Here is a 24,956-nt window from a genome sequence, read left to right on the forward strand (position 1 = left end):
TTTTATGTATCTTTTTTAAATATTTATTTATTTATTTATTTATTTATTTATTTATTTATTTATTTATTTATTTATTTATTTATTTATGATAGACAGAGAGAGAGAGATATGCAGAGGAGGAGGAAGAAGCAGGCTCCATGTCGGGAGCCCGATGCGGGACTCGATCCCGGGACTCCAGGATCGCGCCCTGGGCCAAAGGCAGGCGCCAAACCGCTGAGCCACCCAGGGATCTCAGGATCGAGTCCCTCCTCGGGTTCCCAGCATGGGACCTGCTTCTCCCTCTGCTTATGTCTCTGACTCTCCCTCTCTCTCTCATGAATAAATAAAATCTTTTAAAAATAAGAAAGAGTGGTTAAGATACATAAAAGAGGGGCTGAAGGTGGCGTTAAAGCGCTGAGCCACCCAGGCTGCCCTATTTTTAATATTTTATCATAAGTTACACAGTTGTCAAAAACAGAAACCAAGGAATTATTTGGCTCTTCCTTTTTCATCCCCATTCAAGCACTCAGGACTTATAAATTCTACCTCCATATTATGTCTTTTTTGAGTCCCCCATTCGTACATCTCTAGTGACTTTTTTTAAAAAGACGTTATTAATTCAAGAAGAAAGCACACAGAGTGTGGTGGGGGACAGGAGCAGAGGGAGAGGGAGAAGCAGGCTCCCCACTGAGCAAGGGGTCCGATGATACAGGGCTCAATCCCAGGACTCTGGGATCATGACCTGAGCCAAAGGCAGACACAACCAACTGAGCTACTCAGGCACACCTATTGTTTTTTCCTTGTTCCAGTTTTCCATTATTTCTCACCCAGTCTGCTGCAAGAGAGCCCTTTTGTTTTGCATCTCTCTTTTCCATTCTGGTCCCCACGTACCAATTACTATATTGCTCCCAGAGTAACCCCTAAAAGGACAAAGTTGATATGACACTCCCTTGGTTAAAATCCTTTATTGGCTTCTATTTCCCTCAAAATAAATTCCAAAGTCCTTAGCAGAATCCCTTCCTAACTCCCTTGCCTTATCTCTCACACTGTCTTCCCCATGCATCTAGTGCCCCCAACCAAACCTAAATACATCAGGACTTCATGCTGTTCATTTTTCCTAGATGCATTCCCCTTCTTCTTCACCTTGCTAAGTTGTATAAATCAATGATATCATCAACTTGCTAAGTCTCATAAACCAATAAGAATTCACTTTAGACACCCACTAGGATGGCTATAATCAATAAGATAGATGACAAAATAAGTGTTGGTAAGAATATGGGAAAATCAGAACCCTCATATACTACTAGTGGAAATGTGAAATGATGTAGCTCCTTTAGAACACTCTATTTCCAGACTGGGTTTTTTGTTTGTTAGTTTGTATGTTATGTGTCTGTTAGCCATTTGTATATCTTGTATATCTTCTTTGGAGAAATGTCTGTTCATGTCTTCTGCCCATTTCTTGACTGGATTTTTTGGATTTTGGGTGTTGAGTTTGATAGGACCTTTAGAGATTTTGGATACTAGCCGTTTATCTGATAAGACATTTGCAAGTATCTTCTCCCATTCCTTAGGTTGCCTTTTAGTTTTGTCCTTTTTTTTCCTTTGCTGTACAAAAGCTTTTTATCTTGATGAAGTTCCAATAGTTCATTTTTGCTTTTGTTTCTCTTGGCTTTGGAGATATATTTAGCAAGAAGTTGCTGTGGCTGAGGCTGAAGAGGTTGCTGCCTATGTTCTCTAGGATTTTGATGGATTCCTGCCTCATAGTTAGGTCTTTCATCCATTTTGAATGAATTTTTGTGTATGGTATAAGAAAATGGTCCAGTTTTCATTCTTCTCCACGTGGCTTTCCAATTTTCCCAACACCACTTTTTGAAGAGATTGTCTTTTTCCAATGGATATTCTTTCCTGCTTTGTCCAAGATTAGTTGACCATAGGGTAAGGGTCCATTTCTGGGTTTTGTATTCTGTTCCACTGATCTATGTGTCTGTTTTTTTGCCAGTACCATACTGTCTTGATGATTACAGCTTTGTAATACAGCTTGAAGTCCAGAATTGTGATGTCTCCTGCTTTGGTTTTCTTCTTCAACATTCCTTTGGCTATTTGGAGGTCTTTTTTGATTCCATATAAATTCTAGGATTGTTTTTTCCAGCTCTGTGAAACCTGCTGGTAGTAGTTTGATAGGGATTGCATTAAATGTGGGTACCATAGATATTTTAACAATATTTATTCTTCCAACCTGTGTGTGTGGAATGTTTTTCCATTTCTTTGTGTCTTCCTCAATTCCTTTCATAAGTATTCTAAAGTTTTCAGACTACATATTTTTTATCTATTTGTTTAGGTTTATTCATAGGTATCTTATGGTTTTTGGTGCAATTGTAATGGGACTGATTCCTTGATTTCTCTTTCTACTGCTTCATTGTTAGTATATAGAAATACAATAGACTTCTGTGCATTGATTTTATAATCTGTGACTTTGCTGAATGCCTGTATCAGTTCTAGCAATATTTTGGTGGAGTCTTTGAGTTTTCTACATAGAGTATCATGTCATCTATGAAGAGTGAAAGTTTGACTTCTTCCTTGCCAGTTTGGACGCCTTTTATTTCTTTTTTGTTGTCTGATTGCTGAGCCTGGGATTTTCAGTACTATGTTGAACAACAGTAGTGAGAGTGGATATCCCTGACATGTTCCTGACCTTAGAGAAAAAAGCTCTGTTTTTCCCCATTGAGGGTGATATTCACTATGGGCCTTTCTTAGAATTATTCTATTAAAAAAAATGATAGTTTAAAAAAATTAAAGCACTTAGCACAGTGCCTACCACACAGTAATATTAGCTCAATAAATGTTAGCTAATATTAAAAAAACAAAATAAGTGATAGAATTGCCAACCAACTCGTGGCATAATTCAGATATAGAATTATGGATGAGCTAACTATAAAGCTGAAAAAAGTCCTTAAATATACTGGACTAGAAAAGTTCTACACTAATGACAATGAACAGCCATAGCAAAAGATGTGACCTGGAAATCAATAACAATAAAGATGTAGTCTAACTTGAGTTCAGTAAAAATACACCAAAAAGTGAGCCTACACATTCAAACAAATTATGTCAAAAACATAAATATCAAAATCTAATAGTCAAAGTATGATTTAAGACCAACTCATTAGGATTATGTCTGCTTGAGAAATCTGGTAATTCACTAAAATGATTAAAATTGACATATGATTTCCAGGACATGCTTCAGATTTTTACACTATTTAATTCAGCTTCTGTCAGTTAAGATTTTTTTGTATTCCGATAACATAAAGCCATTGTCAAAATAGATTAAACAAAAACAAGACATGAGACATTCTGAAGTAAGGAAGGCCTAGAGTTGGCCAATTTAGCAATTCAGTGATCCATCAAGGACCTAGAGTCCTACCATCCTTCTTGCTCAGCCATCCTTGGCAAGCCATCCTTGGATGGTCCCTCAAGGTTTCAAGATGGCTATAGCAATCTGAGTGTCACACCCTCATGCTCCAACATTAGGAGGAAGAAAAAAAGCTCTCCCACCTTTCTCCTCTCTCTCTCTTTTGATGGATCTTATTTATTTATTTATTCATGAAAGACACACACACACACAGAGAGGCAGAGACACAGGCAGAGGGAGAAGCAGGTTCCATGCAGGGACCCCGACGTGGGTCTCAATCCTGGGACTCCAGGATCACGCCCTGGGCCAAAGGCAGGTGCTAAACTGCTGAGCCACCCAGGGATCCCCTTTTGATGGATCTTTTTTAAAAACTAAAACCCAGGGTGCCTAGGTGGCTCAGTCAATTAAGTATCCAACTCTTGATTTTGGCTCATTACTTCAGGGTCATGATCTCAGAGTTGTGAGATGGAGCCCTGCATGGGGGGGGGGGTCCACTCTCAGCAGGGAGTCTGCTTGAGATTTTCTTTCTCCATCTGTCTGTCCCTCCCCCCACTCTGCACTCCCGCACAAGCTCGCTCTCTCTCTCTCAAATAAATAAATCTTAAATAATAATAATAATAACTAATAACCTTTTCTGGAAGCATCTTCAGCAAACTTGCCCCTGTCTCAATAGCTACAATTGGATCATGGCCCTTTCAAGACTAATCATTACAGAGGGAAGGGAATTTCCATGATTAGTTTGGGCTAATCAAGATAGATCACCTGTGCCTGGAGCTTGGTTCACTTTCCTGAAGCACATGGCTAGAATATGGAGCTGTTAGCAACACGAAGGTGGTAAATAGGTTGGTTAGGCAACCTATCTATGGAGCTGTTAGCAATCAATATAGCTGTTAGCAAGACGAAGGTGGTAAATAGGTTGGTTAGGCAACCACCTGTATCTGTTACACAGCCACAAAAATTAGCTGTTACTTTTAGAGAAATCTGACTTCTGGCTAGATCACAGCATTTCTGGCTGTTAGAAAGTTGTGTTGTAGGAGAAAATATTTTGAACCTGTATAGATTTGCAATTTATATTGTCCTAGCTCCACACTCCTACAGCATGAAAAATTTTGGCAACTAATTCAGACAGAATATTTGATTTTTATTTTTTTAAGTAGGCTCCATGCCCACCGTGGAGCCCAACATGGGGTTCCAACTCACAACCCTGAGATTAAGACCTGAGCTGAGGTCAAGAATCACATGCTTAACCAAATGAGCCGCCCAAGTGTCCCTCATGTAGAATATTTTAAAAGCATAGCCAATCCCCAATCTGTAGGCTTTGTGAAGGCAAGAATCTCACTTTACTTTGTGGTCAGTCCTTGAAATCAGAAATTAGGTAGAAGCTACTACAGAAAAATAGTATCTGTGAACAAATATGCCAGATAACCTATACCAGAGCTATTTTTCACTAGTTGAGTCAGAAGTTTTGTCTGAACCCACAAGTGGGATGGGGGTGTTTTTGTAGAGTAATATGTCTTTGTTTAAGCTGAATAACAGAATTACTTATTTATCAATTATTAATAATTCTGAAACTTAATTTTTTTAGGAGGAGGGTTACTGGATGCTTCCCGTCTTCGTTGTTTTTTCTTTTTTTAAATATATATTTTTTTAAGATTTTATTTATTTATTCATGAGAGACACACAGAGAGAGGCAGAGACACAGGCAGAAGCAGGCTCCATGCAGGGAGCCCGACGTAGGACTGGATCCCAGGTCTCCAGGATCACACCCTAGGCTGAAGGCAGGCGCCAAACTGCTGAGCCACCCAGGAATCCCTTTTTAAAAATATTTTAATTTACTTTTTTATTAAGCTCTATATACAATGTGGGGGTCAAACTCAGGGGTCCAAGATTAAGAATTGCATGCTCTACCAACTGAGGCAGCCAGGCACCCCTTCCCAGTCTTAGATCCAAGATATTTGATAAATAATTTGGATATTACAAATGAAAGGCTTCTTTGGTGATAGTGACTCAAATCCTATTCATTTCTCTTGCGAATTGGCTGAAGGCATTGCTTATCAGTAGGAAAATATCACTTTTGGCATACCACCTCCTGCCTGGCAACAGGATTAACTGCAGAGACTCACTAAGGTCTTTTATGCATATTTATCCAGAGTTCTTTCAGATTTGTTGTTGAAAATGAGTGCCAAAATCAGAGGAGGAGAGAGAGGAACTGATATTCCTTGAATTCTGACAAGGGCTTTACCTACATTTCCTCCTGAATTTACTCTTTACAAGTGTACAAATCAGCTCCACGTGTTACAAATGTAATACCTAAGGACTAGAAAGGTTGACTTGCTAAATTTATACTATTAGTAAGTAGTAGAGACAGCCATTCTGACCTAATATCCCCAGAGTCCCCTAAATCATAATGTGGTGATTAAATGGATCTGCTGTATTTTTACATTTATTTTTAAAAAATACAGAATATTCAAACACAAGACAGTTATCTGTTGCTGAATAGTATTTTATTAGCTTAATAATTTGGGCCTGCCCTTAGCATTAATAAGCTTCAGCACTAATCACAAGATTTTCATTCACTGGTGGGGAAATTTTCTTGTTTTAAAAAATGCAGTTAGAGAAAGGGCATCTATTTCTTGGGGGCTGCAGTGACTGCAGGCTTCTCTTCACGGGTGATGGGAATGGTGCGCTCAGGGCCTGAGGCCTGCTTCCTTGGTCCATTCACAGTGAGGACCCCATCAGATGACAGGGATGAAGTAATGGCAAGAGGATCCACATCGGCTGGGATCCTGTATTTCCTGTGGAACTCCCGGGAGATGAAACCATGTTCATCCTAATCCAAGAGAAAGAAGAAAGAGAGAGATAAGAACAGGAAATGGCACCACTTGCTGAGAACTCAGACATTCTCCTTCCCCTGACATGTGACCATACACCACTGCAACAAGAGAAAACCAAATGACTGTTCTGTTTGGGGCTAAAATAAAGTTGCCTAAGTGGTCACTCCAACCAATGAGAGTCTGAGAAATCTGAAACAGTGAAAACTGCACAGCTCTTCAAACTGAAGCATAGATATCTTTAGGAGTATTTCCCAAAGGTTTATATCAGTGTTGAGCCTACTGAAATATCATTCAGCACTGAAGATCTGAGTCCCTAAGGAAGTCCAGAAATTATCCTGACTCTTCAGGAATGTCCCAGAATGTCCCAGACCAACAGGACCACTGCTAAAACAACAACAACAATAAAACTTCATCCAGGGAGACTATGACCCAAACTTAAATCACATAAACAAAGCTGAAACAGACCAAGGACCTCAAACTATACTGTTTGATGCACAAGTATATGGGTTCTCAATAATCGGTAAGAAGCAGACTCTTTTAAAAACCCTCCCAGAGGGATCCCTGGGTGGCGCAGCGGTTTGGCGCCTGCCTTTGGCCCAGGGCGCGATCCTGGAAACCCGAGATCGAATCCCACGTCGGGCTCCCGGTGCATGGAGCCTGCTTCTCCCTCTGCCTGTGTCTCTGCCTCTCTCTCTCTCTCTCTCTCTCTCTCTCTCTCTCTCTCTGTGACTATCATAAATAAATTTAAAAAAAAAAAGAAAAAAAAACCCTCCCAGAAATTAATGAGAAGCTATTTCATTCTCCAGAATTCTGCTAAAAACTACCTGACCCCAACCTTTATACAGCTCAATCTCAAGCATTTATGCAGACAGGCTATCAATGAACTGATTTCCACATGGGCTTCAGGGTTCTAGCTGCTGAATGCAGCTCTGAAACTTAGACAAACCCAAGTAGTTCAGCATTTTAGATGAGCTAAAGATGAGAGCATTCTGGAACATCTAAAAGAAAGGCTCAAAGTCAAAGGTCTTCAGGATACATGCAATTCATTTAATTATGTAAAGTAACCTGGTGTCCGACAAGCACTATTCCTAAATCAGTGGTCCTCAACTTTGAATGTTTATTAGAATTACCTAGGGAGCTTTTAGAAATGCTGATGCCTGGGGCCCACATCTAAAACAATTTGATTTAATTGGTCTGGGATATGTCTAAGCACTGAGATTTTTCTTTTCCATTCCCCTAATGATTCTAAGGTGGCCAAATACCACTGGCTTAAATGGGAAATAAACATCCCATATATCCCACCTAAGGCAATCATATCAAAACAAACAATAAGATCTCTTCTCTGGCCCAAACAAAAATAGGTCTGTCCGGGTCCCAGACCCTCATGGCTTAAGACTGGACAGTTGCCAGGCTCAGAGGCTGACGGTAGAGTCTGGCATGTAGCACACAGTGGATGAATGAACAGAAGAGAAAACACACTACACACCTGGCGCTCTTCATGTTTGCCATGCACCTCAATCACATCTCCCAACACCTTGACCTTGAGCTCCTCTGGGGAGAAGTGCTTCACATCCAGGTTGACAGAGAATCTGTCCTTCTCCAGACGCATCTAGAAATAGCAAGAGAGGAGAGGGTAGGAGAAAAGATGGTAGGAATGTGGATTGCATCAGTGCAGTCTCTTCGTTCTGCAGACTCGCTTTCTCTCCAGGTAGTTCATCCTTCTGTTTTTGGGTAAAAATCCCTTTTTGAATAAACATGGCTCTCTGGTTCAGGGGAGCCACTGGAGTGGTACCCAAGGCATGCCTCACGGTCATCAGACCCAAATTTCATGTACAGGGACAGGAAGAAAGACAGGCTACCCAGGGGAGCAATCACAAGGATGGATCTGGACACGGCTCCTGCTGGCTCTCTGACCCCAATGCCTGGCCTTGTCATTTGTCTATGAGACAAAGGCCCCTTCTTTTTACTCAGGCCCCTGCCAATTTTCCCACCCACTCAATCTGGAATGTTCTGCTGGTCTTGATTGTCCTTCCAAAGCCCTTGCTCACTCAGCTCCTGTTTACTCACATTTGAATATTTATTTTTAAACCAGAGCGTTCTCTGTGACAGCTCTGTCAAGCTTATCTGTTCACCCCCTTTCTCCCACCCTCTTAGGACAAGTGGGGGTCCCAAGACTGGACTTATGCCCTGTTCTTATCGGGTTTGGACACAGGTCAGTGCCCTGTCACAGTGCTGAGAAACCTGGAAAATCTTAGAGGAAGGAATAGAAAGAAAGTAAACAGTGTTTGCTGTCTTCAGCTCCATTCAGTGGAAGTGAAAAGCTCAGAATGAGGCAGGACTGTTTCCTGACTCTGAAACTTGAGATGCTAACATTTGTCAGGAGTATGAGATATCAGAAGAGGCGAGCAAAGGAGTCTGAAGGCAGCTCTTTCCCTGTAGATCTTTCTGAACCAAACCAGAAAGGGGCATCCTACTTAGAAGTTAGGAGATAGAGGGCGATCTTCACAGCCCGTGGAGAAAAGGCAGTAAGTAGGACACAGTGGAGCATCAAATACAAACAGGTAAACTGGTGGAAAGAACCAGTAGCCTAGTCTTTCTTAAACACTGGTGGACATACAAGTGCCTAAGATGCTTAGACATAGCCATATTCAGGCAGAGATAAAAAGGAGAGCAGGTAGATATGTTTCCAGGAGGTTCTAGGAAGAACTCTCCTCTCCTGGCAGAGACTTACCTCTGAGAGCCCAGTGTCAATCCAGCTGGGTGCCCGCAGGAATGAGGGTGGCCGAAGGTAGAAGGGGCTCAGGGAAGTAGAAGTTGGGAAGAGATCAGACTCCAACAGGTGCTCTCCAAAGAACTGGTCAAAGAGGCGGCTGGGGGAGTGGAAGGGAAAGAAGGGGCGGCGGATCCAGGGGTGGTGGATGGCGATGTCCATGGTGGCTAGGTTGAGTGGAGAGGGGGTCAGCTGGCTGGTCAGCTCCTTCAGCCGCAGCTACAGCCAGCCCCTTATATACGCAGTCTTGTGAAGCTTCTGGAATGGTGATGTCAGGAGTTTTATTATCCCAGCTCACCGCCCGTTCATGGAGACTTGTGATCGGGGATTTGGCAGTGTGACACATACCCAGTACTCACTGAGCTAAGAAAAGAGAAATACAAACACGTCTGAGCTGGCCAGTGACTTGTCCTGGTCCTGTTGCACTAGCTTTCCGTCCACACCCAGTAGTGCCCCCCCACACCCCCTTCTCTGGAGTTGGGAGGGAGTCAGGAATCCCAAGCAGGCGGCTGTGTGCCCCTCCTCCTCCTCTCCAGCCTAGCGTGCCAGGGGAATTGGGCCAGTGACTATCTTGGGCCTGGGCAGGAACTGGAATCTTCCTAGGCTGGGCCCCAGGGACATTAACTCTTTCTGGGTCCCTGGAGGAGAGCAGCCATCACCAGCAAGTCAGCGCCAGGCATCTCTGTGGCGCCCCGGCTTGACCCTGGTTCAGGAGAGGACCCTGACATTCGTCTGGGCAGAAGACCCTTCACCCCACCCCAAAAAAGGGTGGGAAAGTTTATTGCATCTTTCACCTTACACGGCGCGCAGAACGTTAAAACCAGGCCAGCTTTGTGCAGTCGGGTGTAGGGTGCCTGGGGCTTAGGAGGACAGAGGGAGGAAATGTGGAAAGTGTGCCAACGGTGAGGGTGAGGGTGAGGGTGAGGGTGAGGGTCGCAGCTAGGCCGCTCCAGGGCCTCGGGACCGGCCTCCCGCCGCAGCTCGCAGCTCGCAGCTCGCTGCCCAGCCAGGACCCCCAGCTGTCCCCTCGGGCCGCCTGCGACAGCTGCAGGGCGTGCGGGGGGGGGGGGCGCGGGGGTCCAGGCAGCGCGGGTCACACACTTGTCGCTGGCGCTCCGGGGCCCGGCCCCCGCCCCTCCCCCAGCCCTCCCCGGGCTCCGCACTATTTTGGGTGGTGTAGACCCCGCCCCCACCTCGGACCGAGCCCTGGCCCGCCCGGCAGCTGGAGGGTCGCTGCTCTGTTGGGGCTGCAGCTCGGAGCAGAGCCGCGACGCCTCGCAGCCATGTCGGGCCGCTCGGTGCCCCACGCCCACCCGGCCACCACAGAGTACGAATTTGCCAACCCCAGCCGCCTGGGCGAGCAGCGCTTCGGAGAAGGTACCGCGCAGACGCCACCCCCCGCCTCCCACCCCCACCTCCTGAGATTCCGGGCTGACCTCCCGACAGTCCTGGCCTCCACCCACTCCCGGCTTAACTGAACTCCTGGGGCGAGCCGTCTCCCACCCGGACCCCCCCCCCGCCCCCCCAAGCAGGGCTCGGTCCCCTTCCTGCTGACCTCGGGGCAGATGCCCGGCCCTGACCCCCTGGCTGGGCCCGTGCTCCCCTCTGTCCCGCGGCCCCCGCCCGGCCTGCCCTCTGCACCCCCATCTCGGCCCCTGTCTCCCTCCTGCCCCCCCCCCGCCCTCCCTGGCCCTCACGCCTCCTCCCCAGCTCATCCTGCCTCATCCTGCCCCTCAGGCCTCCTGCCCGAAGAGATCCTGACCCCCACCCTCTACCATGGCTACTATGTCCGGCCCCGCGCCGCCCGCGCCGCCGAGGGTAGCAGGGCAGGGGCGTCTGAGCTTCGGCTCAGCGACGGCAAGTTCCAGGCGTTTCTGGACGTGAGCCACTTTACGCCCGACGAGGTGACCGTAAGGACTGTGGACAACCTGCTGGAGGTGTCTGCCCGGCACCCCCAGCGCCTGGACCGCCACGGCTTCGTGTCCCGGGAGTTCTGCCGCACCTACGTCTTGCCCGCCGATGTGGACCCCTGGCGGGTCCGGGCGGCTCTCTCCCACGATGGCATCCTTAACCTGGAGGCACCTCGGGGTGGCCGACATTTGGACACGGAGGTCAATGAGGTCTATATCTCCCTGCTCCCTGCACCTCCCGATCCAGACGAAGAGGAGGAGGCAACCAGGGTTGAGCCCTGAGTGTCACTGAGCCAGCACCCAGCGAACCCCTTTCTACCCCCCGCGGTGGTATGAGCAGCTGCCCACCGCCCCAGAGGTAGCCGCATCCTTGGGGGGAGGGGGAGAGTGCATGGCCCACAATGTATGGTTTGGTCCCTTGAGACATGTCATAGCCTTTGGTTTAGTTCTGGGTGGAGCTGAATAAACCCAAATCTCAGGGCCTTGTTTGTGCTGCTCCCTGTTCTGTGGCCTGGACGATGGGATGGGCAGGGAGGGAAGAGGCCATAGCCAGGGAGACAAAAGCTCCTCCGTTAGATGTGCCCCACGTCACAGCACCCTGAGCTCACACTTGGATGCTGAGATCATACCCGGAAGCTGACACTGGCTCCAGATCAAATTCCTAGCTGTAATTTTCTCACAATGCAACAAAAGAGAGAGTGATCCTGGGAGGGGAAAGGGATATGCCATCCAAACAGCCCAGAGGGCACTGTCTGAGCTGGTGATTAGAGACACAAAAACAAGGGTCTCCAGCCTGTCTGGCCTGTTTCGGGTAGGGGTTGGGAAAACAGTGTTAGCTGGAGAGAGTTGCCTAAAGCCCTGTTTTCCCAGAGTAAGATCTGTCCACTGAAAATGGTCCCTGATCCTGAGCGGTGGAGAATGCATACACAGGGCACAGACACAGACGCCTCTGCCATTGTCACCAAACCACCAAGTGTCTCCAACCTGTGCACAGGGTCCATGAGAGAAAGCATCTGTTTCTAATCTTGGAACATCCCAAAGAGAGGAATCACTTAGTCCAAGACTAAATGCAGGGGCACTAGAGCTATTTATATGGTGATGGCAGCCAGGGGATCTTCCTTTGGAAGCAGACTCTTAAATACTAGGGACATGGTGTGTTCCGAAAAGTGTGGGCATCTGGCTCCTCAGTTACTCTCTGTAGTTTGTGCATGTGTTGATTTGAGAAGGGTCCAGAAGACCTCCTTGCCCCAAAATATATATTTTACCAGGTTGTGGTGGACACCTGAAGTTCTTCCATTTAAGTGGTTGATTCTGAACTTTTTAAGGTTACAGACCCGGCTGAAAAATCTAGCAAAAGCCATATGGTCCTCTTCCCATAAAAATACACTCAAGCTTGCCTTACGATTTGAACAAGTTCACACAGCTCTTGAGATCCATTCCTATAACCCCTTCTTAGGGATCTGTGGATTCTCAAGATAAGAGCCCTCATTCAAATAATTCAATTCTTGGTTACCATTTAACAAAATGAAAGCGTACCTCAGAGAAATAACTATTGACACATTCATTTGTTCATCTATTCACTCGACAAGTGTTTCTCAACCCCCAAGTAAGGCACTGTGGTGGATGTACATTATAAACATATTTTTTTAAAAATGCTCTTTTATTGTCTACTTTCAGGAACCTTACATCTAGTTGAGAAGAAAAAGAAATAGAAGAGATCTTTATTCAGACTTCAGCCAGAATGATTTCCATTGATCTATTTTGGAACTGTTATTATTATTATTATTATTATTATTATTATTATTATGTTAGTTTTATTTCAAAGAGGGGGTTCCTTAGCTAGAAAAAAAAAAACTCAAAACCTCTGATTTAGTCCAAATCCCCATACCACTGAAATTCTTTTACAACTATTAGTCAACTTCCTCTTGGGACTTTTTTAAGTGAAAGAGAACTTAGAACTTTGTAAGTTCTTTTTGGCAGTTCTTCATCAGAACTTTTTGGATGTATTTCTCATAAATTCTTCCTTTTGTTGACCCCAAATCTTCATTTCAGTAACTTCTGCTCATTGGTCTGGTCATGTCCAGAAAATAAATGCAATCCTTCTTTCACTTAGGAGTCCTTTACAGATATTTTAAAATAATCATCCTGTCCTCTAAAGGCTTCTCTTTCCCAAGTAAATATACCAAATTCTTTTAACCATGTCTTATAGGACATTTTTTTAAAGTTTGTTTGTTTATTTGTTTGTTTGTTTGTTTATGCAATACCTACACCAAACATGGGGCTAAGATTCACAACCCCAAGATCAAGAGTTGCACGCTCCTCAGACTGAGCCAGCCAGGCGCCCCTAGGACTTTCCAAACCACTTGTTACCTAGACAACTTTCTCTTGAACACACTGGCTTTTGACAATGTAACTTGAAATTCAACATGTAGACCTAAAATTATTATTCCAGTCATGGGCCCACTGGAACAGACTTCCGTGAATCATTGATACCCTTATTTATCATTCTAGAATTCCATAAATGCTGCTTAAGGTATATCATACCACAGTACACTATGGTTTCCTATGGAGTTTCTGGTCATAAAATCTCTTTGGTGTTTTCCTTTAAAATTTTCCTTTACATTTCCTGAGGCTGGGTGGCTGAGTGAGTTAAGCGGCTGCCTTTGGCTCAAGTCACCATCTCAGGGGCCTGGGATTGAGCCCTGTGTTGGGCTCCCTGCTCAGTGAGGAGTCTGCTCTTCCTTCTCCCTCCACTCCTCCATCCCCCCACTCTTGTTCTCTTTCTCTCACTCTTGTTCTCTCGATAAATAAAATCTTATTTAAAAACTCCCTTTAAATTAGAGAAAGTGGCTGAAAAGAGACAAGATTTTGGAGGGCTTTGAGTGCCAGGCTAAGAAGTTTGGGTATTGGGGTGAAAGGAATACAGTTAATACTAGAATACAGAAGGAATTACCGGGGAGAAGCACAGCCATGAAGTAAGACGCTAGTGCAATGATCCAGCACAAAATAATAAAGTAAGATGCTTTGCCATCTGACAATTACCTGAGAACAAGAAGTAATAGCAATAGCTAGAAATTAATGAAAGCTTCCCATGTGCCAGGCTGTGGACGAGAGCTTTATTTACTTTATCTCATTTAATGTTCACCAAAATCCTATAAAACTATCACTCCCATTATTCCCATTTCTCTTAAGGGAAAAATATGGGGAGGAAGGGAGTGTGCAGGCCACTCCCTATGGACCCCAGGGCTGAGCTATGGGTCCTGAGCACCCAGCAGGGGCACACAGATAACCGGACATCTGAGCAAGATGGGTTGGGAGCATTGAAGAAAAGCTCACAAATTTTCCCAGAGCCCATATTGTCTACAGAGGAATTTGCTCAACTGCATCCTACTTGCTGGTGAGAGTAGAATGAATATAACATTGGCATTGGAAGGAGAAGCTGAATTGAGTTGGAAGTGGAGCTTCTGTAGTTCTGTACTGGGATGAGGAAGTAAGTGATCAGGAAGTGCTGACGCCATGCCAATCCTAGAACCATATGATTTTTTACCACAAAGGGGATTAGGTAATGAGTCTAGTCCTCTCTTTTCACCCAAGTAGAAAAAGTGACCTGCCCACATTAATTCCAAAAGCAAGGGAGCATATAAAAGGAATCAATTTCTCTAAATTTAAGTTTCCAGGAGACTCCAGTATTCAAACCCAGATTCTTTTTTTTTTTTTAATTTATTTATTTATGATAGTCACAGAGAGAGAGAGAGGCAGAGACACAGGCAGAGGGAGAAGCAGGCTCCATGCACCGGGAGCCGGACGTGGGATTCGATCCCGGGTCTCCAGGATCGCGCCCTGGGCCAAAGGCAGGCGCCAAACCGCTGTGCCACCCAGGGATCCCTCAAACCCAGATTCTGGACAGGGACAATAAGAAACTGATACTGGTTACTTTGAAAGTGAAACTCCATTAAATCTGAGTAGTGCTGGGGAAACATATGGTAAGAGTCTGCACTCCATTATAGAGGCTATATTTCAATGATAGTTTAAGGTGGTAGAGAAACATTTCCTAAGGAAACCCAGAGCCCCTTCCTATCTCAGGTTTCTTTTCACTGAAGCTTGAAGCTCAACATTCATGGCTTCATCAAAGCAGCTCCAAATCCCAAAGGTGAGATAGCTCTCACCTGGAGCCCATGTGTGTTCCTCTACCCCTTGGCTGGAAACAGTCACCTGGGAATCACTCCAGCAGGTGGCTTCCAAAGTCCAACCGGCTAGGTTGAAATCTGACACTGACAGAGACTCCCTGGGAACTGCTGTTGAAAGCTAAACCAGGAACCAGGAAATCCACAACCCTCTATGTAGAAAAACAGCTGGGCTCCCTCCGAGACAGAGCACCATGGGAAACCAGCTCTGCTGCCGGGGATGCTGGTGAGTAGGGGCAGAGTGGGGGAGGGTAATGGCTCTGTTGGTGGACGTGGAGGCCCAGAGAATAAGAGAAAGCCTACAGATAGTTCTCTACCAACCTCCCATTGCCACCTCCCTCTGCCTGGCACACCTCCAGGTGCCAACACCAGAGCATTACCTCTTTCTGTGTTGACTCCTTTCAGAAAGCCTCAGAAAATATAGCCAAACATGCTGACTGCCGCGTGACCAGAGCAGGACTGGAATGGTGAATTGGCCTGGTTTCTCCTTGTCTTCCTCTTCTTCTCCTTTCCTTTTGCTCCCTTCCCTTCTTCCCTCGATGATCATCATAATTATAATGTTCGAGAGCTATCAGGCTCTAGGCACTTTTCAAGCAATCTCCTTTACTCTTTCCAACAATAGTATGAGGGAGGTGGCCTTACTCCTGTTTTTACAGCTGAGAAGCTGAGGCTCAGAGAAGTTAATTTCTCCCAGGTCACATGGCTAGTGAGCAAATAAACCGACATTCCAACCCAGGCCTGTCTGACTTCAGACCCCATACTTTCTACCTGTGCATAATATTGCCTCCCACATCAAGCAAAGCAGCTTTGAAGACATGTTATTTAAAAGAGATGAAGTAGAGAGGAGAATATTCATGGAATGTTTGATTAGAGCTTTCACACTTCCTTGCTGTGTGTGACCTTAGGCGAGTCCTGTAACTTCTCTTTGTCCTCAGGTAGACAATATAGCTAACACGACCTATGTTGTTTAGATTATAGGTTTGAAGAGCAGAGGATATGTGAAAGCCTCACAATAAATTATTTGTAGTGTCTTTACTGCTTTTTCCCAGAGATATAATCACTCTAAATCCCCAGACCTAGTTTTATCTTGTTTACTGTTTTCTTGGCTATATCTTCCATGCCTGGGTCAGTCTTGAGGAGGTCTTGGTTGTGAAAAAAATCATCATCATATTTAGAGAAATAGATAAGGTCCTTTGAAAAGCTACATGTAATTTGGAATCAGTACATTGGGTTCCAGTCCTGTTCTTACTACTCGTTCAAACAAACATTTTTATTGAATGCCTATATGTACCAGATATAATGACAGATGCAGAGGATGTGGTAATAATAGGTAATTTGGCCCCTGCCTTCTTGCGTAAGAAACCAAAGTTCTACGGACGCTTGGGTGGCTCAGCGGTTGAGCCTCTGCCCTTGGCTCAGGGTGTGATCCTGGGGTCTTGGGATCGTGTCCCACATCGGGCTCTTTGTATGGAGCCTTCTTCTCCCTCTGCCTATGTCTCTGCCTCTCACTCTGTCTTTCATGAATAAATAAATAAAATCTTTAAAAAAAAAAGAAAGAAAGAAACCAAAGTTCTAGGGCCTCACTTGGCCTATCTGTAAATTAGAAATGATAATGAGTTTCTCAGAAGCTAATCAAGATTGGTGGGGGTGGAGGGGTGCACTTTTTAAACTCTGAGATGTCCCATAGACATAGGACATTTAGGGTCTTCTAAAATATTTTTTCCCCAAAGATTCATTTATTTGAGAGAGAGAGGGATATTGTATTCGGGGTGAGGAGCAGAGGGGAAGCCGACTCCATACTGGGCAGGGAGCCCAACGCGGGGCATGACTCTATGACCCTAAGATCATGGCCTGAGCCAAAATCAAGAGTCCAATGCTCAACCGACCAACTGAACCACTTAAGTGCCCAGGCATCTAAGCATTTCTACAGAAAGGGTGTCACAGCTTCTTTTGCTTCCTTTGTGCCAAGTTTTCACAGTCTTCATTTTTGGTTAATTCTTTCTCTGATGGTGCTAATCATAGCAGTCAGCTTTTACTGATGTTCCTTATATGTCAGGTACCTGTATTTTACATTTTTTTTTATGTAATTCTTCCAAAAGTCCATGGGATTTAGCTTCTATTATTATCCTCATTTTGTTAATAAAAAATGAAAGCCTGATGAAGCTAAAAACTTGCTGAATATCACACGGCTAGTCTGATACCATCACTTTGACTCTAGGGCCTGGTTAGAAACACTACCCTGGATATTCCAACCAAAACATATTTTTTTCCTCTTAAGATATTATTAGGACCAGAGGCGCCTAAGTAACTCAGTCAGTTAAGTGTCTGACTCTTGGTTTTTGCTCGAGTTAGGATTTCAGGCTCATGGAACTGAATCACGCATCAGTCTCTGCACTCTGCAGGTAGTCTGCTTCAGATTCTCTCTCCCTCTCCCTCCTACTCACTCTCTCTCTTCCCCAAATAAATAAATTTAAAAAAATTTAAAGTATTAATAGGACTGGATAAATATTGTTCTCCTCTGATTCTTACTATCTCAATAAACTTAGAGACTTTAAGACAGTATGATGATTAAAAAGATTTTTATTTTAAAATATCATCATCATTATTATTATTTTCTGATTATAAAAGTAACACACATTCACTGAAGAAAATTTGGAAAATACCAAAGAGCAGAAAATAGGAAGCAACCATAAATAATCTAAATATATTTATAGCAACCATAAATGGCATGAACATTTTAGTATATTTCCATGTAATCCTTTTTTTTTTTTTGGCGCACTTCACAGTTACATTTATTCATGCCACAAAGGAAACAACACATCTACAAGTGTACAGCAATGCTTCATGTTCCCATCTAACAGAGCTTGCTGAGATTTACAGCCAGACTGAAGTTCTATCTGATTTGTACTCCAAGTAAAACTGGATAATGATGACCATGAGCAGGTGCAGGACTCAAAGCTTTCATAGTTTTACTTCTTTTATCAGCAATCCTGATTTTATAAACGGTGAAGTCCATCAATCCCATTCCTACCCAAATCTCCTGGTAAATTTGGGTATTATAGGCCTCTATGAGGGATCCAAACATTTTTAACAAGGCTTTGAAGCATCTCAGCACAGAATCCCTGGCTCAGACTGTCCCAACCTGCACAGCCAATGACTCGGAAAGGTCACTTCCATGTAATCCTTTTGAAATGCTTACATGCATAGCTTTTATCCCAAAACATGCCTTATTATCTTTTTGTTAACTTAAAGAATAAGCTTTTCCATGCTATTAGATGTTCTTCCAACATGTTTCTTAAACAGATGTATAATGGTCCATTTATTGGAGATGCCATTTATTTAGTCAATTCCCAATGTTAGACATATAGGATATTTACTATTTTTTGCAAATTGCAAAAAAATATGTCCAACATTGGGAATATTTCCAGTCAGAAATATCCTATATATCCATTCCCTTGTAAACAATGCTACAATGAGCATCCATATTTGCACCTGATTATTTCTTAGGATATGGAACTGCTATAGCAGAGGGTACACACTTTATGTTTAAGCCTCCTCATACTTCTTATCAATTGCCGTGCAGGAAAATTGAGCCAGTTTTTATTCATACTGCCAATATAGGAGAGTGCCTATTTAGCTTCCTGAATTCTGAGCTAAAAATAAAATTCCATCAGCTATTAGTCTTACTGAATATTCCATTTAGGTTGTGTCCCGGCACTATATAGTATCCAGCTTGGGAAAGGTTCCATTCACTAAAATTGGTCGCCCAAATCTGTTACTTTAGAATTTATATTCTCTTTATCCATTTAAGTAGAAGTAAGTAGGAGAACAGTCTCCACAAGGGCAAGGAATTAGAGGCTAGGATAAGGCTATGAATAGACAGAGGTAAAAAAAAAAATTTTTTTTTTAAGAAAAGGAAGAGCTAGGGCAGCCCTGGTGGCTCAGTGGTTTAGCGCCGCCTTCAGCCCAGGGTGTGATCCTGGAGACCCGGGATCGAGTCCCACATCAGGCTTCCTGCATGGAGCCTGCTTCTCCTTCTGCCTGTGTCTCTGCCTCTCTCTCTCTCTCTCTCTCTCTCTCTCTCTCTCTCTCTGTGTGTGTCTCTCATGAATAAATAAAATCTTTAAAGAAAAAAAAAAAAGAAAAGGAAGAGCTAAAGTGGCAGAGGTAGAAACACCTAGAAGTGGTTTCAAAGCTTTTCCTCCTGAACCACGTGTAAAGTTCAGATGGTGATTCTATTTGCTCTCAACTTAACAAGCTGCATTAAAACCAAAAGTCAAACCAAAACACAAACAAATATATGCGGGAAAATCCTAATTTTTTCCACAGGAGGAAAAAGGACATGATCTAGAAGTTTCCCTCCCTCCCTCTTTCTTTTTAGCTAGCAAAAGAAGGAAATTTCCTTAGGGGGACAAAAATCAGACAGATAGGGCTGGCTCTGGAGAGAGTTGGAAATGTACTAGCAAGAAAAAGCATCCGGAGTAAGCCCCAAACTATTCAGCCTATTTCCTCAGACAAGTGTTTTTCTCTGGCCATCAAACAGTTGACAGTCACGTAGACACAGTGGCTCCACCAGGGACCCCAGGGGCTCAGAAATGAGTCTGTCCTACAGCTCAGAAATGAAGTCTGTCCTGCAACAAGGGCAAGGCAGCTGAGTCACTCACCAAATTCAGAGCTCCCTGTGCTGTGGATGTTAAAGGTTAAATATCTCTCACTTTCTCTGTTAATTAAAAACAAGGACAGAGAAGCAGGAAGGGAGATCACATGTTAGAAAAGGGCTTTGAGGAGTCCTAACCAGTAAGCCCTGGTTGTGGCAGCTCCTGTGACTCCCAGATGAGAATCCCATGTTAGCAGAGACCCTGAAAAAAGAAGCACTGAAGCAGCAGCAAGAGGGTCTCTGAATGCAGGAATATTCCATTATTTGGCAGGTTTCCCTTACCCTCTGCTGGGATTAGCCTGCTAGACAATCCCAGAATAGCCCTCAACACAGCTATATCCCTGGCATGTTGTGCCTAGTTGCCTGAGGCTGTATTTTGGGTTTAGTTATGTCAGTTGTACCACTTCACCTTCCAGAACCATCCTGTGGGAGAGATACGGTACCATCGATAAATGCCTAGGCTGGCTTAGGGTGAAGCTTTGTTAGAAGGAAGTGAGGGAAGGTCATCCCAAAACGTTCAGGAGGCCACAGAACAAATGGTGAAGGTGGGAAGATGGAGACCAGGTCCCTTACACGTGGGTGATCTGTGTTTCTTTTTACAGGAACTGCCCATCAATTGCCCAGAGGAAAAAGAAAACAGGTAACTGGATGTTGGGGGTGGGGGCTTGAAGTGGTCCAATTAGAGAAGTTGCTAGAACCTGTGTCTTCGGAAAAGGCAAAAGGATGAAAAAGAGGAGAAGCCTTAGAAGAGATAAAGGGAGATACTACACCTGAGAAAATCTTCCAGGGTTCAAGACCAGCTCTGAGTCTCTGGGTCTTATCCTTTCCATCATCTCAGAGTGGCAAGGTTGGATGCTCATTCTTTCATTCACCCAGCAAAAATTAATTGAGCACTGATAGTGTATGCGAGGCGCTGTGCTGGGTCCCAAGGAGGCAGAGAGGCATAAGGACACAAAGAGCTCAAAATCAAATTTGAGAGAATTGTTTACACATAAACAAGTAACTGCAATGCAATCTACTAGTGCTATAATAGATTCACATTCATAGGAGAGTGAGAGTGCGGGAGAATGGGAGAAAACACCAATGTTGAAGGAATAATAGCAAGTTCTCAAGCTGGAAGAGGAAAACAGAGAAGAAAGGGTATTTTAGGCAGTGGAATTATCTCATATACAAGGAAGGAAGGAAGGAAGGAAGGAAGGAAGGAAGGAAGGAAGGAAGGAAGGAAGGAAGGAAAGAGTAAGAAGGGGGAAGAAAGAAAGAAAAGGAAGTTAACCCTTCCTTGAAAGTGACCGATTGTGTGGTATGGCTGAACACTTAGCACATTGTACTTTAATAGTCTGTATACTTTTTTAAAAAAATTTTTATTATTTATTTATGATAGTCATACAGAGAGAGAGAGAGAGAGGCAGAGACACAGGCAGAGGGAGAAGCAGGCTCCATGCACCGGGAGCCCGACGTGGGATTTGATCCCGGGTCTCCAGGATCGCGCCCTGGGCCAAAGGCAGGCGCCAAACCGCTGCACCACCCAGGATCCCAATAGTCTGTATACTTATTTGTCTCCCCTAGTAGACTGTAAGCTCCCCAAGGCAGAGAAAATAGCCTGCTCATCCTTTTATCCCCAGAACATGGCACACAGCCTGCCATATAATGGGCTCTCAACATTGTACTGTGTTAGGGGCCAGTGAAAAATGAGGATGGAAGATATTGTGGGCAGAGAATGAAAGGAGTTTGGATGTGAGAATGTCACCAGTCAAAGAGGTGAGAACAGGGGCAGGGAGATTAGTTAGAAGCCCACCATAATACTCAAACAGAGATTCCAAGAAGGCAATCTCAGCAGAGACAGAGAAGAGAGACTGAATTTAAGTTGGATTTCTTTCTCTCAGGAAGCCAAGCAAGACAGACACTGAAGCAGCAACAGCAGCAGCAGCAGCAGCAGCAGCAGCAGCAGCACAGGCACAAGCACAGTGCAAAGGTAATGACCGGCCTCTGTCCCTTCCAGGGGGCTGTTCTGACATGGGATCTGAGAACTCAGCATTTTCACCCTGCGACACATCTCCATTATCTGGAACCAGAACTTGCTGGTTCTGTACCACAGAGGAGCAAGGCGAGGGGACATCAGAATCACTGACCTTGCTTTGTAGGTGAGGGGCAAAAGCAAGCCAAGAATCTCCCTTCATGCTGTCCATTTCTTGCAGGTCCATAACACAAGAGGACATACGTATGAGCAGGTGTTAGAGAAGCCCAGATCTCAGGAGAAGAGTCCAGGCCTCAGGTCCAAGGAGAGCAGCTTACATTATGCAGACATTCAAGTGTGCAGCTGTACCCAGCCTCGCTCTGCTCGGCAGGTGAAACACCTCCAGTCAGAAAATGCAACGGAGTACGCAATCCTCCGCTTCCCACAGGCCACACCCCGCTATGACAGCAAGAATGGGACCCTGGTGTGAGCCCTGGGGAGGACGCACCTGTTTCCATCATTTTACCACTACTCCCTTAGGGGAGAATCTGCCTTGGGGAATTGGTTGGCAGCCCAGAGATGCCTGCCACGTTTTAAAGAACTCCAGAGCCCCATGAATGCCACCAGTCTTGCCCCCTCCCCTAGGCCTATCTTTTATTTGCCACCGTTAGCTTGGAGTTGTATTTGGGTTAGCTAGGTGTGGCTGGAGCTCCACAAAATGAGGGGGCTAGGATGAGCCTGAAGGAAGTGTTTTGACCTCTACCTTTGCTCCTGCTTTCAAGAAAAGTGCTGACAGGCCAGGTTACCCCAGCACTTGAGCTGATTTTGTTGGGCTTAATTTAACGGTGTCTCTTTTACACACCTTATACTCCAAAGCTTAAGAAGAAGAGGTGCTCTGGAAAAACATTCTCAGTTCTTGTACACAGCCCCCCCCCCCCCCCCAGAGCTGGCTTGGGCAATTCCTTCGGTGGTGGGGTCAAAGGTCCCAGAACCTAAACAGACAAACGAGGGCAGGGACTGAGGCGTGGAGGAAGCGATCTCTGACCATCGGTGACAAGGACTTCAAGTCATTTGACAGAACTGCATGACCTGGAAACTCCCCTTGGCTTGCAGGTGCAGAGCCGCTAGGATCAATAAATCACAAAAGGAATATCCCTGGTGGCGTTTTCCCGGGTGGGGGGCTGCGGGCTTTACGTAAGTAAAGCAGGACTCGCTCAGCCTAAGGGCAGCGGGGAAATTCGGACGCTTCGCGCGGGAACCCCCAGGCCTTGGCTGGGGCGGAGCACGGGTGTGGTTAGGACGTCCAAGAGGCGGGTTCCCATCTTTGCCTGAGGCTGAGCTCCCGAGGCCAGTCCGGGCATTCAGGGGGCGGAGCGGGCTCGGTCCGCAGGGGGCGGGTCAGGAAGCCAGGGGGCGGGGCCAAGGCGGCAGAGCCTGCGGTCCGGGCCGTTAGGAGGCGGGGCCGGCCGAGAAGGGGCGGGGCCCCGGTGGGCAGGGTCTGGCTCGCGTCGGCTGGAGGTGGGCGGGGCCAGGCCGAGCCGGCCTCCGCGTCACCATGGCAGCGGGGACGCAGCCGCGATGCTGTAGCCCGAGGAGGCCGTGCTCAGAAGCGCTGGGGACCGAGATGCTGAACCAGACGCACGGATGATTTAAGAAGTAGGTGCTGAGAAGTGGGGGAGGGGGGTGAGGTGAGGGGGGGGCATGCCTGGGAAATAGAATTACTCCTGGTCGAGCGTCCAGATCAGAAGTAGGTACCCTCGGAGGGGTTAAAATGGGGGGGGGGGCGGCTAGAAAGGAGGCGGAAGTTTCAGGTTCTGAGCCGGCTCTGAGTCTTTCAGGTTCTTAGGGTGCAGTTCCTGAATCAGACTTTCTCGGAGCTTGGAGACGAATTTAAGGGCGTGTACCCACCCCTTCAGCCTGTATGCCATCCTCCCCAAATACCGATGCCCCTCGATGTATCCCTGAGAGCGATGATTCTTTAAGACCGACATAGTACCGAAAATGGAATCATGGCACAAAATAGTTGGTGGTAATAGTATCGACCTCATAGAAGGTTTGTGAGTATTTAAAACACTTGGAACAGTACATGGCGTGTAGTCCAATGTCGCTGCCATTATCAGCATTATCATCATTTTCCCGGCCTGTTCTCTGGCACAGGGTGGATTCGAAAGAAGTGACTAGAAAACTTCCTCCGCCACAAATTGGCAGAGCGACTTCCTCGCGGGTTCACTACTAGCTGGAGCGTCATAGCAAGAACTTGATTTCCAACAGTTATTTACTATGACGGTCAAATAAGATGATGCAGGTGATAACACTTGTAAACTTGAAAGTGCTATGTCAACATTTCTGCCTTGATATATAAACGCAGACTTTCTAGGTTAAAATGGAATTCCTGAGGATGAATAGAAGTGCATGCCAGAAGCAGAGCTCCCAGTATTTGTCTTGATTGTCTTCAGAATTCTTAACTGTGGTCATTAACTGATAATCTTAGGGAGAAGGGAAAAATGCATCCTTGGTGACTGATAGGGAAGCATTGCTCTTCACTTCATTACTATTCAGTGTAAGTGGCTAGTTTTTAAAATATCATTAGGACAGTTCTGTTGTGATTACATTATCTTTGGCTGGATTTCCCCACCAACTGGGGTCCCATTTCTGAAACTTCTAGATGACATAAATTGGTAGATTTGAGGCAGGGTCCTGACCCTACTAGGTTGGTTTAGCTTGGGAACCTTTTTCCTGTCCTGAATTTTTGTACATTCTCCCTCTTCCTATTTTAAGGTGGCTGTGATCCGGCTTTTCTAGGGACTCTGAAGATGGGGACTCAAGTGGTTAGGAGACTCTGTAACACCTTGCTGCCAGCAGAGCCCTCTGTAAGTTTCTGGTATACTGTTAAAAGAAGTGTAATGACATTAATGGAATTTTAGGACATTTCCACAACTGGGGATTTCTCCATCAGGACTCAGATCCTGGAACAAAACTGTCATATATTTGCTTTCTTTTCTTGCTTCCCCTTTTAGTGGAAATGCTAGCTGCTTTGATTCATTATTAAAATCAGGGAGATGTTGAAAAATTATAGCAATTAATCAGAATATATGCTGTTTAAAAGATTTAAATAATAATTGTTATAGAAATAATGCATGTTAATTATAGAGCATTTGGGAAATATTGTAAACCATTATTTTAAAAAACCATATGCTCCCTTCCAGAAGCAATCACTGTTATTATTTTAGAATGTAGTATTTTCTTCTAGTCTTCCCCCCAC

General features: G+C 45.1%; 4 protein-coding genes and 1 pseudogene across 13 annotated transcripts in view; 3 read left to right on the forward strand and 2 right to left on the reverse strand.

Moving 5' to 3' along the window:
• Positions 1–5,867: 5,867 nt before the first annotated feature.
• Positions 5,868–15,600, reverse strand: CRYAB (crystallin alpha B). 2 transcript variants are annotated; one of them, XM_055306735.1, is made up of 4 exons: positions 15,464–15,600; positions 8,951–9,352; positions 7,706–7,828; positions 5,868–6,215 (listed from the first exon to the last, which is right to left on the reverse strand). In XM_055306735.1, the coding sequence occupies exons 2-4, from the start codon at positions 9,149–9,151 to the stop codon at positions 6,012–6,014; spliced, it is 528 nt and encodes a 175-aa protein (XP_055162710.1). In that variant the 5' UTR covers positions 9,152–9,352; positions 15,464–15,600; the 3' UTR covers positions 5,868–6,011. The 2 variants fall into 2 exon arrangements, with proteins under 2 accessions (XP_055162710.1, XP_055162711.1); XM_055306736.1 differs by lacking the exon at positions 15,464–15,600 and having other exon boundaries at positions 8,951–9,398.
• Positions 10,184–11,380, forward strand: HSPB2 (heat shock protein family B (small) member 2). Its single transcript, XM_055306734.1, has 2 exons — positions 10,184–10,366; positions 10,727–11,380. The coding sequence occupies exons 1-2, from the start codon at positions 10,273–10,275 to the stop codon at positions 11,179–11,181; spliced, it is 549 nt and encodes a 182-aa protein (XP_055162709.1). The 5' UTR covers positions 10,184–10,272; the 3' UTR covers positions 11,182–11,380.
• On the forward strand, positions 15,148–22,844 carry CUNH11orf52 (chromosome unknown C11orf52 homolog). The gene is made up of 4 exons (XM_055306737.1): positions 15,148–15,309; positions 20,343–20,380; positions 21,624–21,712; positions 21,936–22,844. The coding sequence occupies exons 1-4, from the start codon at positions 15,278–15,280 to the stop codon at positions 22,182–22,184; spliced, it is 408 nt and encodes a 135-aa protein (XP_055162712.1). The 5' UTR covers positions 15,148–15,277; the 3' UTR covers positions 22,185–22,844.
• LOC129497813 (ATP synthase subunit ATP5MJ, mitochondrial-like) lies at positions 17,977–18,239 on the reverse strand (annotated as a pseudogene).
• Positions 22,845–23,136: 292 nt separating the features above from the next.
• The window catches only part of DIXDC1 (DIX domain containing 1), a 72,099-nt gene continuing 70,279 nt past the window's right edge, over positions 23,137–24,956 (forward strand). For 3 of the 9 annotated variants that reach the window (XM_055306722.1, XM_055306729.1, XM_055306733.1), the window contains exon 1: positions 23,491–24,564. In XM_055306722.1, coding sequence (XP_055162697.1) covers positions 24,508–24,564 — 57 coding nt within the window. In that variant the 5' untranslated portion in view covers positions 23,491–24,507. Of the gene's footprint in view, positions 23,351–23,490; positions 24,565–24,956 lie in introns of those variants that run through there. The other 6 variants (XM_055306727.1, XM_055306730.1, XM_055306724.1 and 3 more) reach the window with 5 other exon arrangements.

The sequence above is a fragment of the Nyctereutes procyonoides genome, unplaced genomic scaffold (assembly GCF_905146905.1).
Source record: "Nyctereutes procyonoides isolate TBG_1078 unplaced genomic scaffold, NYPRO_anot_genome, whole genome shotgun sequence".
NCBI classification, from domain to species: Eukaryota; Metazoa; Chordata; class Mammalia; order Carnivora; family Canidae; genus Nyctereutes; species Nyctereutes procyonoides.

Bases quoted from the DNA above. Each gene is read 5' to 3' on its own strand.
- CRYAB (XM_055306735.1), bottom strand. From the start codon at position 9,151: ATGGACATCGCCATCCACCACCCCTGGATCCGCCGCCCCTTCTTTCCC. The intron at 7,829-8,950 runs GTAAGTCTCTGC...TGCTATTTCTAG, and splicing joins TTGACACTGGGCTCTCAGAG to ATGCGTCTGGAGAAGGACAG. The intron at 6,216-7,705 runs GTGTGTAGTGTG...CTCTTGGATTAG, and splicing joins GCAAACATGAAGAGCGCCAG to GATGAACATGGTTTCATCTC.
- HSPB2 (XM_055306734.1), top strand. From the start codon at position 10,273: ATGTCGGGCCGCTCGGTGCCCCACGCCCACCCGGCCACCACAGAGTAC. The intron at 10,367-10,726 runs GTACCGCGCAGA...CCTGCCCCTCAG, and splicing joins CGAGCAGCGCTTCGGAGAAG to GCCTCCTGCCCGAAGAGATC.
- CUNH11orf52 (XM_055306737.1), top strand. From the start codon at position 15,278: ATGGGAAACCAGCTCTGCTGCCGGGGATGCTG. The intron at 20,381-21,623 runs GTAACTGGATGT...TCTTTCTCTCAG, and splicing joins CCAGAGGAAAAAGAAAACAG to GAAGCCAAGCAAGACAGACA. The intron at 21,713-21,935 runs GTAATGACCGGC...CATTTCTTGCAG, and splicing joins GGCACAAGCACAGTGCAAAG to GTCCATAACACAAGAGGACA.